Genomic DNA, 16,405 nt, shown 5'->3' with positions numbered 1-16,405 from the left:
CGGTGAACAGTAGCGGTAAACAGCAGTCAGTAGCAGTGAACAATAGTGGTAAACAGTAGTGGTAAACAGTAGCGGTAAACAGCGGTCAGTAGCAGTGAACAATAGTGGTAAACAGTAGTGGTAAACAGTAGCGGTAAACAGCGGTCACCGGTCAGTAGCAGTGAACAATAGCAGTAAACAGTAGTGGTAAACAGTAGTGGTAAACAGTAGCGGTAAACAGCGGTCAGTAGCAGTGAACAATAGGGACAGAGAGGACATGAAAGGAGAAGTGATCTCATTTTATTTCTCTTTTCTTTCTTCCTCACACCCCCCCTTCTCTGCGCTCCTCCACACGGCAGTTAAACAGTTCAGACCGTTATTAGATTAGTCATGGTCCACATTTTTTCAAAGAACACATCTAATTTGGCCTAGATACTGTGTGTGTGCGCATGTACGTGCAAGTGTGTGTACACATACGCGTGCATATGTGTGTAATAATGTGATTGCCTACACATTACTCAAACATATAGTTACATAAGCCACCCATGAACAACCTCAGAGGCTGTGTGTGCATATGTGTGCGTCTGCGCATGTGCGCTTGCATGTATGCTTGCATGTACGTGTGTGTGTGTATATGTGTTCACAGAGATGACAGCTTTTATCTGGGTGACTGACTGATGGATAATTATGTTGTTTCCCTGACTGTGTTAAATCTGGGTTTAGCCTATTGATTTTCTGATGTGTCCTAGATACTGTAGTTCTGGTGAACAATAGATGCTCTGTGGGGGTCAGTCACGTGTTATGATGTTAATGACATCTCAAGATTTGAGTACATCATCAGTTAATATAGATTTTTGAGGGGTAACTTAATACAGGTCCATTTTGCTCCAAAATGTGTAAACAAACCATTGCTAAATATATACTTGTACTGGTCCAAGTGTTATTGGTTATGGTTATTATTAAGTAGGCTATAGCAAGGGTATAATTTCAGTTTAGGTAGGCTATTATATATATATATATATATAGTAAATGGTATAATATCAGTTTGGCAGGTTATAGTAATGGTATAATATAAATTTGGTAGGCTATAGTAATGGTATAATATCAGTTTGGTAGGTTATAGTAATGGTATAATATCAGTTTGGTAGGCTATAGTAATGGTATGATATCAGTTTAGGTAGGCTATAGTAATGGTATGATATCAGTTTAGGCAGGTTATAGTAATGGTATAATTAATAACAGTTTGGTGGGCTATAATAATGGTATAACATCAGTTTAGGTAGGCTATAGTAATGGTATAATAATAGGCTATAGTAATAGTATAATATCAGTTTGGTAGGCTATAGTAATGGTATGATATCAGTTTAGGTAGGCTATAGTAATGGTATGATATCAGTTTAGGTAGGCTATAGTAATGGTATAATTTCAGGTAGCAAATCTGAATCTGAATAAATCCAGAAACTCATTCAAAGACCTCCTCCCCCTCTCCTTTTTCTCCTCTTTTTCATCTCCTTTCTTCTCTCTCTCTCTCTTACCCCAGTTTCAACAGACACCAGGGATCTATTACTAGTCTGTCTAAACAGTTACCAGACTCTCTTTGAATTTTAAAACAGGAAACTTCCTCCTTCCTCCTCCCCCCTCTCCTCTCTCACAATCGACTAGCCTTGAAATTTGAGGGGGTGGGAGGGCGGGGAGTGAGCGAGTTTGCAAGCATGCAGGCAAGGGAGGGAGGGAGACAGAGAAGAAGGAGGGGTTGTGGGAGGGAGCTTCTGTCTGGTAGCCAGCTGATCGCTGCTCTAGTACATCCAGACGGGGGGAAAAAGAGAGAGAGAGTGAGAGAGAGAGGAAGGGAAGGTAGCAGAGAGAGCAGTGAGTACTGATGCTCCAGTAATATGCTCTGTGTGAGTCAGTGCTGTGGAGAGAGAGAGAGAGCAGCAGTGCTGGTGGAGTGACACATCGTCTCCTCTCCTCCGCCGCGTTCCGGAGTCAACAATGCAGTAGAGCAGGATGGGAAGGCTGAGCTGGAGGAGGAAGTGAGCTGGCTGATCAGAAGACGACCAGGGAGGTCATAAAAACCTAGAATCTCGACGGGGAGAGAGACCAATGCACTCTTGACAGAGAGAGAGAGAGAGAGAGAGAGAGAGAGAGAGAGAGAGCTACTCGAGGACAGAGACATAAACACAATATCTTTGAAGCCTCTGGCAGCTGATCTCTGATCAGGACACCTGAAGTCTGAGTGACTTGGCTGACAGTCGGAACTGATCTCACTGCAGAGGAGTGGAACCCAACGCTGGAAGGGTTCCAAACAACCAGGGGAAGGGAACCGGAACCAGGAAGAGTTCCAAAGAACTGACAGAACTGACCCAGAACCGGAGGAGGGGAACCAGACACAGACAGGGTTCTAAAGAGCTGACAGTTAGAACTGAAGGAGAGGAACCGGATGCAGACAGGGTTCTACAGCTCTAGCAGTGGACTGTGGACTATTTGTGTGTGCGTGTGTCTGAGGTTCTGCCGGGATGTCCTGGTTGTCTCCAGTCCAGTGGGCCAAATGGACCTGGTCAGCAGTGACCGGTGGGCCAGGGGAGGTGGGCCAGGAGGGGGCGTCTGAAATTAAGGATGATCAGGCGAACATGTAAGCAGACTATAATTGTTATGTATGTGTGTGCGGGACTATCTCTGTGCGGCACTTGTATAAGACAGAGACAGAAAGAGATTTTGTTTGTTCTCTTATGTGGGAGTGTGTGTGTTCGCGTGTGCATGCACGTCTGTGTTTGTGTGTGTGTGTCGATTTAGCGTGTGTTCACCACCTGTCAACATGACTCAGTGGAATCTGCAGTTATCACACACAGCATGCAGACAGACAGACGGACAGAGGGAGGGAGAAATTGTTGTTGTGGTATAATGTCAGATTATTTCCTATACTCTGAGGGTCTTAGCATAGCAGAGGCCTTGTGTTGTCATTGGCTAAAAACTGAGCCTTAGTCAAAATACAGACCGTCAAACTGCCATTCTGCTGTGCATAGGGCTCAGACCACCTTGTTTGCTCAGTCTTATTTCCTTATGAGAGAGCAAACAGTCCGCAGAATCTGCTACTGTGTGTGAGAGGGAGAAGGAGGGAGAGAGAGAGAGTGGGCGACAGAGTGAGAGAATCAGACAGAGAGGGAGGCAGAGAGAAAATGAGTGAGAGAGAAGGAGAATGAGAGAGAGACACAGAGAGGACGAGAGCGAAACAGACAGAGAAGAGAGACAGGAGGGGAAGGGAGATATATAGAGAGGGGGACAGGGAGAGAGTTGGAGAGAGAGACCGAAATGGAGAAAGAGGGAGATAGAGAGAGAACGAGAGGGAGACAGGGAGAAAGAGAGGGACACGGTGAGACTGAGGCAAAAACAGGGGAGGAGGGAGGGGTTGGGTTGAGGCTGGGGCAAGGTTTCTAAAGGTTCTGGGATTTTTTCAGTTTGTCTCCAGTTTCTGTAGTAACCACTAACCGCCCCAGATCACAGCGCTGGGGCCATCTCTGGGACAGGATTCTCTCTGTGTGGATTTGCTCTGTGTGTGTGTGTGTGTGTGTGTGTGTGTGTGTGTGTGTGTGTGTGTGTGTGTGTGTGTGTGTGTGTGTGTGTGTGTGTGTGTGTGTGTGTGTGTATGTGTGTGTGTGTGTGTGTGTGTGTGGGTGGGTGGGTGGGTGGGTGGGTGGGTGGGTGGGTGGGTGGGTGGGTGGGTGTGTGTGTGTGTGTGTGTGTGTGTGTGTGTGTGTGTGTGTGTGTGTGTGTGTGTGTGTGTGTGTGTGTGTGTGTGTGTGTGTGTGTGTGTGTGTGTGTGTGTGTGTGTGTGTGTGTGTGTGTGTGTGTGTGTGTGTGTGTGTGTGTGTGTGTGTGTGTGTGTGTGTGTGTGTGTGTGTGTGTGTGTGTGTGTGGATTAATTATTTGGCACTCTTGTGAAGCAGTCTGTGTGTGTGTTGGTATCAGAGAGCGAGAGCAAAAGGGCTACTTGTATATATTGGGTCTGTGGGCTTTGTTCCCTTGAGCTGTTTTTCATTAGCATGTGGACGTTTTGATGTGAGCTCAAGAGCTTGGAGGGGTATAGACGTACACACACGCACGCACACACACACACACACACACACACACACACACACACCCATACCCACATAAACACAGTCTCTCTCTCTCTCTCTCGACCACAGTTTGGAAATACATTTGGGCTGAGCATCTAGGCAGCTGAGACAGCAGACCAAAAGAGTGTGTGTGTGTGTCTTTTCTGTATGCATGCGTGCCTGCCTGTGTACACATGTGTGTGTATGTGCGTGACTGCGTGTATGTGCATGTGTGTGAATGTGTGTGTGTGTGTGTGTGTGTGACTGTGTGTGTGTGTGTGTGTGTGTGTGTGTGTGTGTGTGTGTGTGTGTGTGTGTGTGTGTGTGTGTGTGTGTGTGTGTGTGTGTGTGTGTGTGTGTGTGTGTGTGTGTGTGTAAAGGATGCAGGTGGCTGTGCAGGGTCCTGGCTCCACTTCCTCTCCTCACTCTTGGACTTCCTTCAGTCAGACGTCTTTGAGCTTTCAGCTCCATTGTGTTCATGTAGCTTCAGGGAAAACACACATGTTAAAAGCTGGATGATTACTCACCTAAAGCTACTAACTGGTCGTGATTGTTGGAAGTATTATAGTCTACTATTCACATGTTGAGAGATGAGGAAATTACGCTGCTTAGGCTAGTTTAGCAGAGGCAGTAAAACGCCCAATACGTTAGGTATTCATTCTCATCACTGTATGTTTGTCCTTGTTGATATATTTATCAGTCAGTGTTTCAAAACCGCTCGGCTACTGTTTTGTAAGCAGAAATGTCTTAAAGACACCTAGTAACATTAATAGTCTTTTTCTTATGATTTTCTTTTGTAAGAGTAGATTTAGCTGTTTTTAAATGTTTGATGTTTGATGTTTGAACAAAAGCCTTTACATATCCCTATAGCAACAACTTATGGATTGAAACAAATTATTATGATAATTTTTCAGTAAGGCATGTATATAATTCTAGTTACAGCACACTGTCATTACTGTCATCAAAAAGGAGATTGCATCACTTCAGAACAAATTTCACAGCTTCTCTCTCTTTCTCACTCTCTCTCTCTCTCTCTCTCTCTCTCTCTCTCTCTCTCTCTCTCTCTCTCTCTCTCTCTCTCTCTCTCTCTCTCTCTCCATAGTTCTGACTCTGAGGGGAACTTTGGGACTCCAGAGGCAGAATCTCCTGGGGTTCTGAAGAAGTTGACTCAGCTGGACAACTGCAGCCACACAGGTGAGGCTACGCAGGGCGTTGCTACGCAGGGCATTGCTACGCAGGACGTTGCTACGCAGGGCGTTGCTACGCAGGGTGTTGCTACGCAGGACGTTGCTACGCAGGATGTTGCGACGTAGGCCGTTGCTATGCAGGGTGTTGCTACGTAGGCCGTTGCTATGCAGGGTGTTGCTACGTAGGCCGTTGCTACGCAGGACGTTGCGACGTAGGCCGTTGCTATGCAGGGTGTTGCTACGCAGGGTGTTGCTACGCAGGGTGTTGCTATGCAGGGTGTTGCTACGCAGGGTGTTGCTACGCAGGGTGTTGCTACGCAGCGTGATTACGAAACCTAGCCGCATTTCTTGGAGACGCTCTCTGATTGGCCGACGCCTGTTTCTACACTGGTTAAGCTTAGGCACTCTTCGAAGTTGGTTAAGGTTAGAGTTTGTCTTAGAGCCTGACGGCAAGTTCTTTCGACGGTTAAGCTTAGGCACTCTTTCGAAGTTGGTTAAGGTTAGAGTTTGTCTTAGAGCATGGCGATAGAACGCCAGGTAGTTTGCAGGCTGTTTGACGTGGAAATGGGCAAAGACACAGCTCGTCACGGATTGGGCAAACGCGTCAGTGGCCAATCAGAGAGCGTCAGTCAGTGCCAATCAGAGAGCGTCTCCGAGAAATGCGGCTAGGTTTCGTAATCACGCTGCTACGCAGGGTGTCCTATAACATGAATGTCAGCCAATACAGACGTAGATACACTCTCTCAGTAGCTTCTCAACCAGCAAAAATTGTTCTTAAATAGTCCCAAACCCTTCACCTCACCTCTCCTCTCCTCCTCGTCCTTCCTGTGTGTTTTCATGGTAACCATGAAACTTGGTAACGGATAAGCCAGAGTACCTCTCCTGTGCTGAAAACTAATATAATAATAGAGTTAATGTAGGGCGGCCGGGTAGCGCAGCGGACTAAGCGTCTGTCTACCACCGCAGAGACACTGGTATCGAATCCAGCTGTCAGCGGTGCCTCCGGCTTGGCCGGTCGTCATACTGACACAATTGGCAGTGTCAGCGGGAGGGAAGCTGGTGGGTGGTAATCTGGTCGTTGTAAACAGTGACTCCTACAGGTCGGTCAGGGCGCCTGCACAGCGAGGAAGGGATCTGGGTGAGGTAGTGTGCCCTCCCACGCGTTACACTCACCCAATGAGAGTCCTCGCTGCCAGGTGAAAAGAGGCTGCTGGCTGTCTCCTATGTATCGGAGGAAGCATGTGATAGACTTCAGGGCTCCCTAGACCGGCAAGTAGGGGGCAAATGCGCGCAACGACCAGGAAGGGGAGGGGGGAATTGGCATAACGACTAAATTGGGATGGGAGGAAAATACAAGAAAAATAGGAGGAGAAAAAGTGGATAAAAAAACAATAATAGAGTTAATGTTCAAAACTCTGCTTCCCCACCTCCCGACGCCAATACCCACCTGGCCACCTCCTCTGGAAAAGTGGACTGAAAGCCTTAACAGTTCAATTAACTCGACACATTCTGCTAGAGTCAGACTGTTGTTTTGACCAGACCATATGGGGTGCCGCTCCAGATCTCACCGGGGAGATTCATCTACTGTACTTTGTCTCTCTCTGTCACAGACAAAAACTGGCTCTCTTCCTTTCACAATAACAGAGTCGCATGCAACCAGCATGTAACTAATCTGGGTTACTAATAAATAAAACATTGAGTGTGGGAAGGAGTAGATAGCCTGGTTAACTATAATTAAAGCTCAACTGCCCAGGGGTGCGTGGCAGCAGCCATATGCCAGCATCCATAAAAACTATTAACTGTTGAAAAAATACAGCATCTTAAAGACAAGCCAGTATGCCTGGCTGTCACTTCTCTCTATAATAATAATAATAATGGATTGGATTTATATAGCGCTCTTCGTGACACCCCAGTGACCCCAGAGCGCTTACAGTATCCATTATTCGTTCATACACAGTCATACCGGTGGTGGTAAGCTACAATTGCAGCCAGAGCTGCCCTGAGGCAGACTCACGGAAGCGTGGCGAATAATCATCGCCTACGGCCCCTCCGACCACCACCACGACATTCATTCACATGCATACACATTCATACGAGGCAAGTAGGTTAAGTGTCTTGCCCAACGACACAACGGCAGTGGGATGGACATGGGCTTGATCGGGATTCGAACCACCAACCACCCTTCGATCATTGGACGACCCGCTCTACCCCTGAGCCACGCCGCCCCTCTCTCTCTCTCTCTCTCTCTCTCTCTCTCTCTCTCTCTCTCTCTCTCTCTCTCTCTCTCTCTCTCTCTCTCTCTCTCTCTCTCTCTCTCATATTCCGCTCTTCCGTTTGGCCGTTAAACAGTAATAGGGACCGATGTTGTTTTGGTTGCTAGGCCACATGGTGCTGCGTGGTCTAAAGTGCAGGGCGTGGTTCCTCTAGTTCTGTTCCCTGTCCCAGAGGAGCGGTGTGTGTGTGTGTGTGTGTGTGTGTGTGTGCGTGTGTGTGTGTGTGTGTCACATCATGCTACAGCTACAATGCCCTCTGTGTCTGTGTGTGTGTGTGTGTGTGTGTGTGAAGTACCACAACTCATTTTCATGTAGGCTATATTATAATTCTTTAAGATAACTTTTTTTTTAAACTTTATTTTTTAGCGTTTATCGCTTTTTCTGGTCAAGCATGACCGACAGATACAGGGTGAAACGGGATATAGAGCAGGGGAAGACATTCTGGCAAATGACGGCGGGTCCGGGAATCGAACTCGGAGTCCACCAGATCCGTGACGCAGCACGGTTTTCCCCGACGCAGAAATAGCGCCGAGATATGCGGTGAGCTACTGGAGCTCCCCCCCTTAAGATAACTTAACTTAACTACTTGCCATCCTTAGAAGTTTACAATACAAAATGGTTATGTAATATCATGTAACCCTCTATCATAATAAACTGTGTGAAAGGCTATTTTACCCCACCCAAGATGAAGCCACAATGACCTCATTCAGTTTTGTTAATGTGTTAGTGTGTGTGTATATGTGAGTTTGCGCGTGCATGTGCATATCCATGTGCGTGACTTTACGTGTGTTGAAAGAATAGAACAGAGAGAGAATAGAGGCAAGGTTCTGTTTAGTTTCATTATTGTGTGTGTAATGCTGTGTTCCTGGGTTTTATTGTGTGTGTGTGTGTGTGTGTGTGTGTGTGTGTGTGTGTGTGTGTGTGTGTGTGTGTGTGTGTGTGTGTGTGTGTGTGTGTGTGTGTGTGTGTGTGTGTGTGTGTGTGTGTGTGTGTGTGTGTGTGTGTGTGTGTGTGTGTGTGTGTGTGTGTGTGTGTGTGTGTGTGTGTGTGTGTGTGTGTGTGTGTGTGTGTGTGTATTTCCCAGCAACACTGAATCCCTGTGTCCCATGTAGCACAGTGTGACTCAACTGGCCTGCAGACTGCTGGGGTGGGTTAGCTAGCTAGCTGTTAACGGGACGTGGGATGACACAGGATGTGAATAACTATTCTAAGTGTTTAAATAGGAAGCTAAGAGATATTTTAAGTGTTCTAGCAGGAGGGGGAAAGACCATTCCATCAACAGCTAAAACCATTAGCTAGCCACAGGTTGGGGCTACAGTATGTAAGCTATCAGTAAGCTATCAGTATGTAAGCTATCAATTTTAAGCTATCAGTATGTAAGCTATCAATATGTAAGTTACAGCATCAGTATGTAAGCTATCAGTATGTACTGTAAGCTATCAATATGTAAGCTATCAGTATGTAAGTTACAGCATCAGTATGTAAGCTATCAGTATGTACTGTAAGCTATCAATATGTAAGCTATCAGTATGTAAGCTATCAGTATGTAAGCTATCATTATGTAAGCTATCAATATGCTATCATTATCATGTAAGCTATCATTATGAAGCTATCAGTATGTAAGCTATCAGTATGTAAGCTATCAATATGTAAGCTATCAGTATGTAAACTAAAGTATTTCACTGTCTTCCCTTTTTGCAGTTGTTCCTGTGGATGATGGACAGCCGACATCCCGCCCCTTTCTGGACAAGAACTCCAATCGGGAGGTTGATACCCTGAACAACCTGACTTGCTCCTCACCTAACAACAACAGTTTCAGTTTAGATCAGAACCTCAACCTGAGCACCAGACCCGGTCCTGGAGAGGGCCTCCCCCCATCCTCCCTCGTGCCCCAGCCTCAAGCCCTCCGACCCCCATCGCTGTCCGTCCTCTCCCCCCTGAGCAGACCCGACCCTACGGAGGTGGACGATGAGGCTCCAATGGACTCCGACTCCAGTCCTGACTCTAACCTGAACCCCAGCCCTGACCTTTGTGTTGACCCTGACCTGTTCAATGGCAACATGAACTCTGACCCCTCACTGTTGGACATGAGCGGTAACCTGGGAGACCAGCAGGACTCCATGACACAGTCTCCCAGGATGACCAATGGCACAATCATCACGTGAGTAGCACATCAAAGAGAAACATATATACATACTGTACATACATTACATACATACATTTTCATCAATAAAATAATTTTGTTTTCTTTCAGTCAATAACAACATTAACATACAGGCTGAAACTAGATGATCAACCCAACTCAATTACAAAGTGGTGTAGGGATGATCAGATTTGATGTATGTACAGTACAAATGTTATCGTTGCGATTGACTAGACAGCGCTCTCATTGTGAACCTCCCCTGTCTCTCATGTGGGTGGAATGTGTACCCAGTGACGGACAGCGTTTGACATCACAAACATTTAGTTAACGAAAATGGTCTGTAGTGAAGGTGATCCAATCAAATCGTCAACGCTTGGCATCCAAGCCAAGGAGTGCAAGGTTCCCATTACATAAAAGTTCAGTCAGCGATGCGGAAGTAAACAACTCCTGGCCGGGGCTTGACCTGGGACTGGCGTTTTAACGTTGGTCAGTAGAATCCGTCCCAGTGCTCATCCTGTGGTTGCAACAATTTCCAAGTTGTTGTCAAGAAAACGCCATAGAAAACGCCTAGTCCTTATTTTCAGAAAATACCAAGAATTAACCCAGAAAATAACTGAAGTATCATTTAAATAGAAATATTATTTTGAAAATTAACAAGTTGACAATGTACAAAACATAACTGATAATCGACTGATAATACATTTTAAAGAAGCATAGTGATCATTGAAACTTTTAACCAGTCACCACATCTTACCTAGAGCCCCACATCACACAACCACATGGCATGGTTCCTTCCCTGTCCATTCACCAGTCACTCTAGTGTTTCCCTGAGCCCTGTCTCATCCTTTCCTCCTGTCCCCTGCCTCTCCTTGTCCTCTCCTTGTCCTCTCCTTGTCCTCTCCTTGTCCTCTCCTTGTCCTCCCCCGCCTGTCATTCCTCTGTCTCTGTCTGGCACCAGGACTGCTGAGCAAGTCCATTTCCTCTGTGTGCTGTTGTAAGTACACAACTGTGCATGCTGTGTGTATGTGTGTGTGTGTGTGTGTATGTGTATGTGTATAGCGCATGCATGTTTGTGTGTGTCGTGGTCTAAGGTATAAGTGTTCCGTCTACTCTCCATGTTTATGTGTCACTGTGTGTGTGTGTGTGTGTGTGTGTGTGTGTGTGTGTGTGTGTGTGTGTGTGTGTGTGTGTGTGTGTGTGTGTGTGTGTGTGTGTGTGTGTGTGTGTGTGTGTGTGTGTGTGTGTGCGCGCATGCGTGTGGGTGTGTCAATCTGTGTGCGCTCATGCTTCTAAATTGTCCCCCGGCTATAATCCTACAGATGAGCCTTTAGTTTCTTCCAGGGAGCAGCGGTCGACTCCAAAACCAAACACTTCCTCCACCTCACCTCAATTTCCCCCTCGCTCACCAACACTAACACAGAGCTGAGACCTGGTAATGCCCTCCGCGTGCCCCTCCCTCCTCCTGCTCTTTCTTCAGCTTGGCTCGGCCTTATTCCATTCATCTACATTCTACCGGGTAATTCAGCACTTTTAACCCAGTGTGAGAAAGAGAGAGAGAGAGAGCGCAGCGCAGGCAGCCACAGCAAAGCAATGAGCCTATAACGCTTTCTTTCTCTCTTGCTTCCCCCCGGCTCAGCAAAACAGCAGCAACATTGTGTGTCCAACGCTCACCACAATATGCTGCTTGGATCCACTGGGGCCTCTATGGAATACTGGACACACGCATTCACACACACACACACACACACACACACACACACACACACACACACACACACACACACACACACACACACACACACACACACACACACACACACACACACACACACACACACACACACACACACACACACACACACACACACACAATCAATGTGATCTCGGTAGGGGTAACGTTAATGATGTTATTGAATCCCATCCTACTTTTTTATCAGGAATTCCTGTAAAGTGAAGCAGAGTCAGTCCCTGAAGACAGGCGTCAACGGACAGGTGAGGGTTAATCGGTGATTCTCACATGTCTAGTGATATATGATCTGTCCCTGATCAGACAGATGTCAGCGGACAGGTGAGGGTTAATAGTCTGTCTCTGTCTTTTGACTGTTGCATGTTTAGCTGTTCAGGATCTCCAGGGCTTCCCACCTGCACACGCTGTTACACCTAATAGGACTGAGCAATATATGGATGTATGGATACAATATTTATATATTGGTCTTTGTCATTGTGTTTTCTTTTCTCTACATTGTGAATTTTGCTGGCCTTTTTAATGACAACAAATTAATATTAACTTACATTTCTTACAAATCTGAAGTATTTGCGAATCTCAATTAAATGTTAGGACTGTCTGACTCTGCCAGACAGTACACACACTCTGGTGCAATAGTGTGCTACTACTTTGTATACCATGTATACTATTATACAATAACAAGAGTATACATTATCTACAGTGTATTGACATTCTATTATTATTATTATTATTATTATTATTATTATTATTATTATTATTATTATTATTATTATTATTATTATTATTATTATTATTATTATTATTATTATTATTACTATTACTATTATATTTGTCCTGTGTGTACCTCCCCTCCCTCATGCTGCTACAACACCTGAATTTCCCAAGGGGATTAACACTTGACATGACATGACATGACATGACATGACATGACTTGACTTGACTTGACTTGACTTGACTTGACTTGACTTGACTTGACTTGACTTGACTTGACTTGACTTGACTTGACTTGACTTGACTTGACTTGACTTGTTAGGCTACAGAGTCACATTTATACAGTATCTCCCATCCCATGCAGGCCAGTGTGATAACCATCAATTGGATATATCTAACATGAGATCTTCCATACCAACGTCAACACATCATGCTTTCTTTGATCATGATATACTGTGTATATCAATATCGAAAATAAATGAATGAATATCGCAGTTTATTTTATTCTAGCACCTAACACGCCACCCTCTAAAGATCTGATATTGAGGACATTGTGATGTGTTCTCTGTGCTCCAGCTGAGGGATGCTCACCGTAAGGGCCACGCCACAGATGAGGAGAAACTGAGGAGCAGCGCTGGTGTCAAAACAGACAAGGATCAAAGCCGTAAGTGGCAGAGTCAATATTGTTCTTCTTAAAGGAAAACTCCAACATTTTGGGAAATTAGCTTATTTAACATCTTCCCTGGAGTTAGACAAGAAGATACATACCTTTTTTGTCTCTGTGCATGCATTAGGCTTAGGGAACAGTTGCTCCGTTAGCATAGCTTAGCTTCATCACTGGAAGTGAGGCGGGGCCGGAGCCTGACGTTCCTTAACAGTGTATAGTTTGATTGATTGATTGAAAAGTTTATTAACAGATTGCAGAATACACTCCAAATACAACTCCAAAACGTTCATGTAAACATGTTGTGACCTGTGTATTCACCACATGGAGAAATAAAAAGTAATTGAATTAGACAATTACGTTTTATAAGCAAATATACTCTGAACTATTTTTTGCCTAACCACTCCTCTCTGAGCGCAGCCAGTGATTTCCACGTGTCGTCGTGATTGTTGACATTCTCATTCATTCAAAGGACCCGAACCGATTGAAGTATATGGATACCATGACTTGAAATCCTCTTACCTTGACGATTAAAAGCCTCCCCAATTTAGAAAACAGTAATCCAATGGCTGGTATTGTTATACCGGACGCTCTGAGCTAACCGGAGCTAACACAGATCAGGATGGTAAAGCATATATAATGACTTCCTTTCTGGGGTTGTCAAAATAAAAGTGCAACGTTTATAGCAGCGGAAAACGTTTATTTTGTACATTATCTAACGTTAACACGAACCTAAACTAACTTTAGGTTAGTTGTAACGTTAGTTTAGGTTCGTGTTAACGTTAGATAATGTACAAAATAAACGTTTTCCGCTGCTATAAATGTCGCACTTTTATTTTGACAACCCCAGAAAGTAAGTCATTATAAATATGCTTTACCATCCTGATCTGTGTTAGCTCCGGTTAGCTCAGAGCGTCCGGTATAACAATACCAGCCATTGGATTACTGTTTTCTAAATTGGGGAGGCTTTTAATCGTCAAGGTAAAAGGATTTCAACTCATGGTATCAATAAACTTCAATCGGTTCGGATCCTTTGAATGAATGAGAATGTCAACAATCACGACGACACGTTGAAATCACTGGCTGCGCTCAGAGAGGAGTGGTTAGGCAAAAAATAGTTCTGAGTATATTTGCTTATAAAACGTAATTGTCTAATTCAATAATTTTTTATTTCTCCATGTGGTGAATACACAGGTCACAACATGTTTACATGAACGTTTTGGAGTTGTATTTGGAGTGTATTCTGCAATCTGTTAATAAACTTTTCAATCAATCAATCAAACTATACACTGTTAGGGAACGTCAGGCTCCGGCCCTGCCTCACTTCCAGTGATGAAGCTAAGCTATGCTAACGGAGCGACTGTTCCCTAAGCCTAATGCATGCACAGAGACAAATTAGCAACTTCAGAGGCCAGAATGTGGGACCTATAAACACATTTACTATCCAATAGCATTGTGAGGCTGAACAACATGACCCAGGGACTATGTAAATGTGCTTTTTTTAATAAACATTTACAGACTTTTAAAAAATAGGTCAAAGCTAAAAGTGATGTTGTAATTTTGCAGCCGAGGGCCTCACTGGGTTTTAAAGGTGAACTATGCAGTCTCGGGGGAGGAGCATTGTTACAAAACATCTAAATCGAAACAAAATCATTTTGAAGCACTATGAACCAAATGTAATTTATAATAAAACACAAGATACTATACATTTGAAATGTACTTTTATTGGAAATAGAAATATTTTTACTAGACATATTTTTGTAAATACAATTGTTGGCCCTGCCATTGTAAACTGTACAACAGCAGCTTTCTAGCTGCAAATAGTGTCCCAGGAAACCAATTTCCCCCGGAAACAGTTTGTTTATTCAGTTATGAAAATATACCATAGAATCTTTTCACTTTTGCACCTTTAATATTGTGCCTTAATACTGTGTAATAATGTGTAATCATGTCAGGGGCGACTCAGTTACAGTCCTGTTGGCTCATCCTTTACTCAGAGAGTGATATTGGTTTTAGATTTCTATCGTACATTGATCATTGGTTCAAGTGGAGACAATGGCGTGGTTTAGATTACCTCTGGGCAATCAACCAGACAGTGTTCCATCAATGGCAGAAAGAAGGTCATCTTTGTATCACAGAGTCACACATAGCCCGACAAGCACCTAAACAAACACACACACACACACACACACACACACACACACACACACACACACACACAGAACATTAATCATTAACCCGGCACATCGATGATTGTTCTATCGAAACTAGTGAACGTGTGATATCTTAGTGTAGGAATACAAGTACTGAAGCTTACGTCATGCATTCGTGTAGGAGGTGTGAGTCTGCGCTGGGATGAAGGGTTATGTTGTAACAGAAAGCAGACAGAGATCGTTGGTGCCTCCAGGCGCCATGTGACCCAGCTGCTCTCACTCCCTTCCCATCTGAACAAGCCTCCTGGAAGTATCATAGAGCATAGTTATAACCTTTTCATTTCTCATTGTGTAACCCAGGCTTATTTAAACATATCACATAATAATTGTACTAACATACTATAAACATAATTACTACTCTCTTGTCATGTGGAGGAGCCACCAGAAGAATGGCCCGACCTATAGTTTAAGACACCAGGACAGTGTAGTGGAACATGGCTATGGTGTTAAAAGTGGCATATTATCATTTTACTGCATGCTGACAGTGGCATTCTTCTGTCTCAAATGCTGGGCAATCAAATCTTTAGTGACGTGATAGACACATTCTGACTGACGTGCTAATTAACAATACAAAACAACATGATAGAAAGTGTTCTACCAACAACCACTGTTGAGTCTGTTGAAAAAAAGGTTGACGATAATGTAGTGATACGTTTGTTCGAATTATCCTGGTAGGTTGGAAGGAGGGGGAATATTTTCCTCTCATGCACTGCCACCTGCTGGTCATCTCGGTGAACCGTTACACTGTTAAAACTGTTTATTTTGATCAGGCGCTAATCCCTCACTGCAAACATGGTATAACAAGCTAATTCCAGCACAGAAAAAGCAACCGGTTAATATGTGATGTGATGTTTTGTTCTGCCTCAGGTCCTGAGTGCAGTGTGTCGTCCAGACCTGCGGAGGCAGACTGCTGCTCTACTATGGTGTGTACCCGTGTGATGTCACTCTGTCCACCAAACACATTGTCTGCTGCCCACATCTGGCACCTTCCACACTTTCCAGTGTTCAAGTGGGAGGCTGCTATCTCACAGGAATCAATAAACCAGAGTGCTGAAGTATTGAGTATAGTAAAAAAAAAATATTGAATACATAAAAACATTAAATATATAAGGCCTACGTGTTATTTCTGTTTAACATCAGAAGTATGAGCTCATAGGATTAACAGACAGCACAGCACAAAGTCATCTGCATAGAAGTTGGTTATTGTCATGACATGAAGGCATCTGTCCAGTCATCGCTGCCGTTCAAGGTCAATGGGGGTCGTTCCCACGGCGACGGCGGCATGGGTACACCCCCGCCTCCCGAACCGACGCTGTGAAGCTTAACGAACAAGGATGTATTCCGTTGCGCCAGTCCACTAATTCTGTCCCAAAGACTATTTCTTTACTCATACA

At 44.5% G+C, this 16,405-nt stretch overlaps 1 protein-coding gene across 2 annotated transcripts in view; it reads left to right on the top strand.

Annotated features, from left to right (window-relative positions):
• The first annotated feature begins 1,809 nt into the window (after nucleotides 1-1,809).
• LOC311235225 (transforming acidic coiled-coil-containing protein 1-like) overlaps nucleotides 1,810-16,405 on the top strand; it is a 23,103-nt gene continuing 8,507 nt past the window's right edge. For both annotated transcript variants that reach the window (XM_084322635.1, XM_084322634.1), the window contains exons 1-6: nucleotides 1,810-2,611; nucleotides 5,176-5,267; nucleotides 9,235-9,694; nucleotides 11,614-11,668; nucleotides 12,711-12,798; nucleotides 15,879-15,934. In XM_084322635.1, the coding sequence (XP_084178761.1) occupies nucleotides 2,496-2,611; nucleotides 5,176-5,267; nucleotides 9,235-9,694; nucleotides 11,614-11,668; nucleotides 12,711-12,798; nucleotides 15,879-15,934 (867 nt within the window). In that variant the 5' untranslated portion in view covers nucleotides 1,810-2,495. The remainder of the gene's footprint in view (nucleotides 2,612-5,175; nucleotides 5,268-9,234; nucleotides 9,695-11,613; nucleotides 11,669-12,710; nucleotides 12,799-15,878; nucleotides 15,935-16,405) is intronic.

The sequence above is a fragment of the Notolepis coatsorum genome (assembly GCF_963971535.1).
Source record: "Notolepis coatsorum genome assembly, chromosome: 10".
Taxonomy (NCBI): domain Eukaryota; kingdom Metazoa; phylum Chordata; class Actinopteri; order Aulopiformes; family Paralepididae; genus Notolepis; species Notolepis coatsorum.
This window is presented reverse-complemented; position numbering and strand designations above follow the sequence as displayed.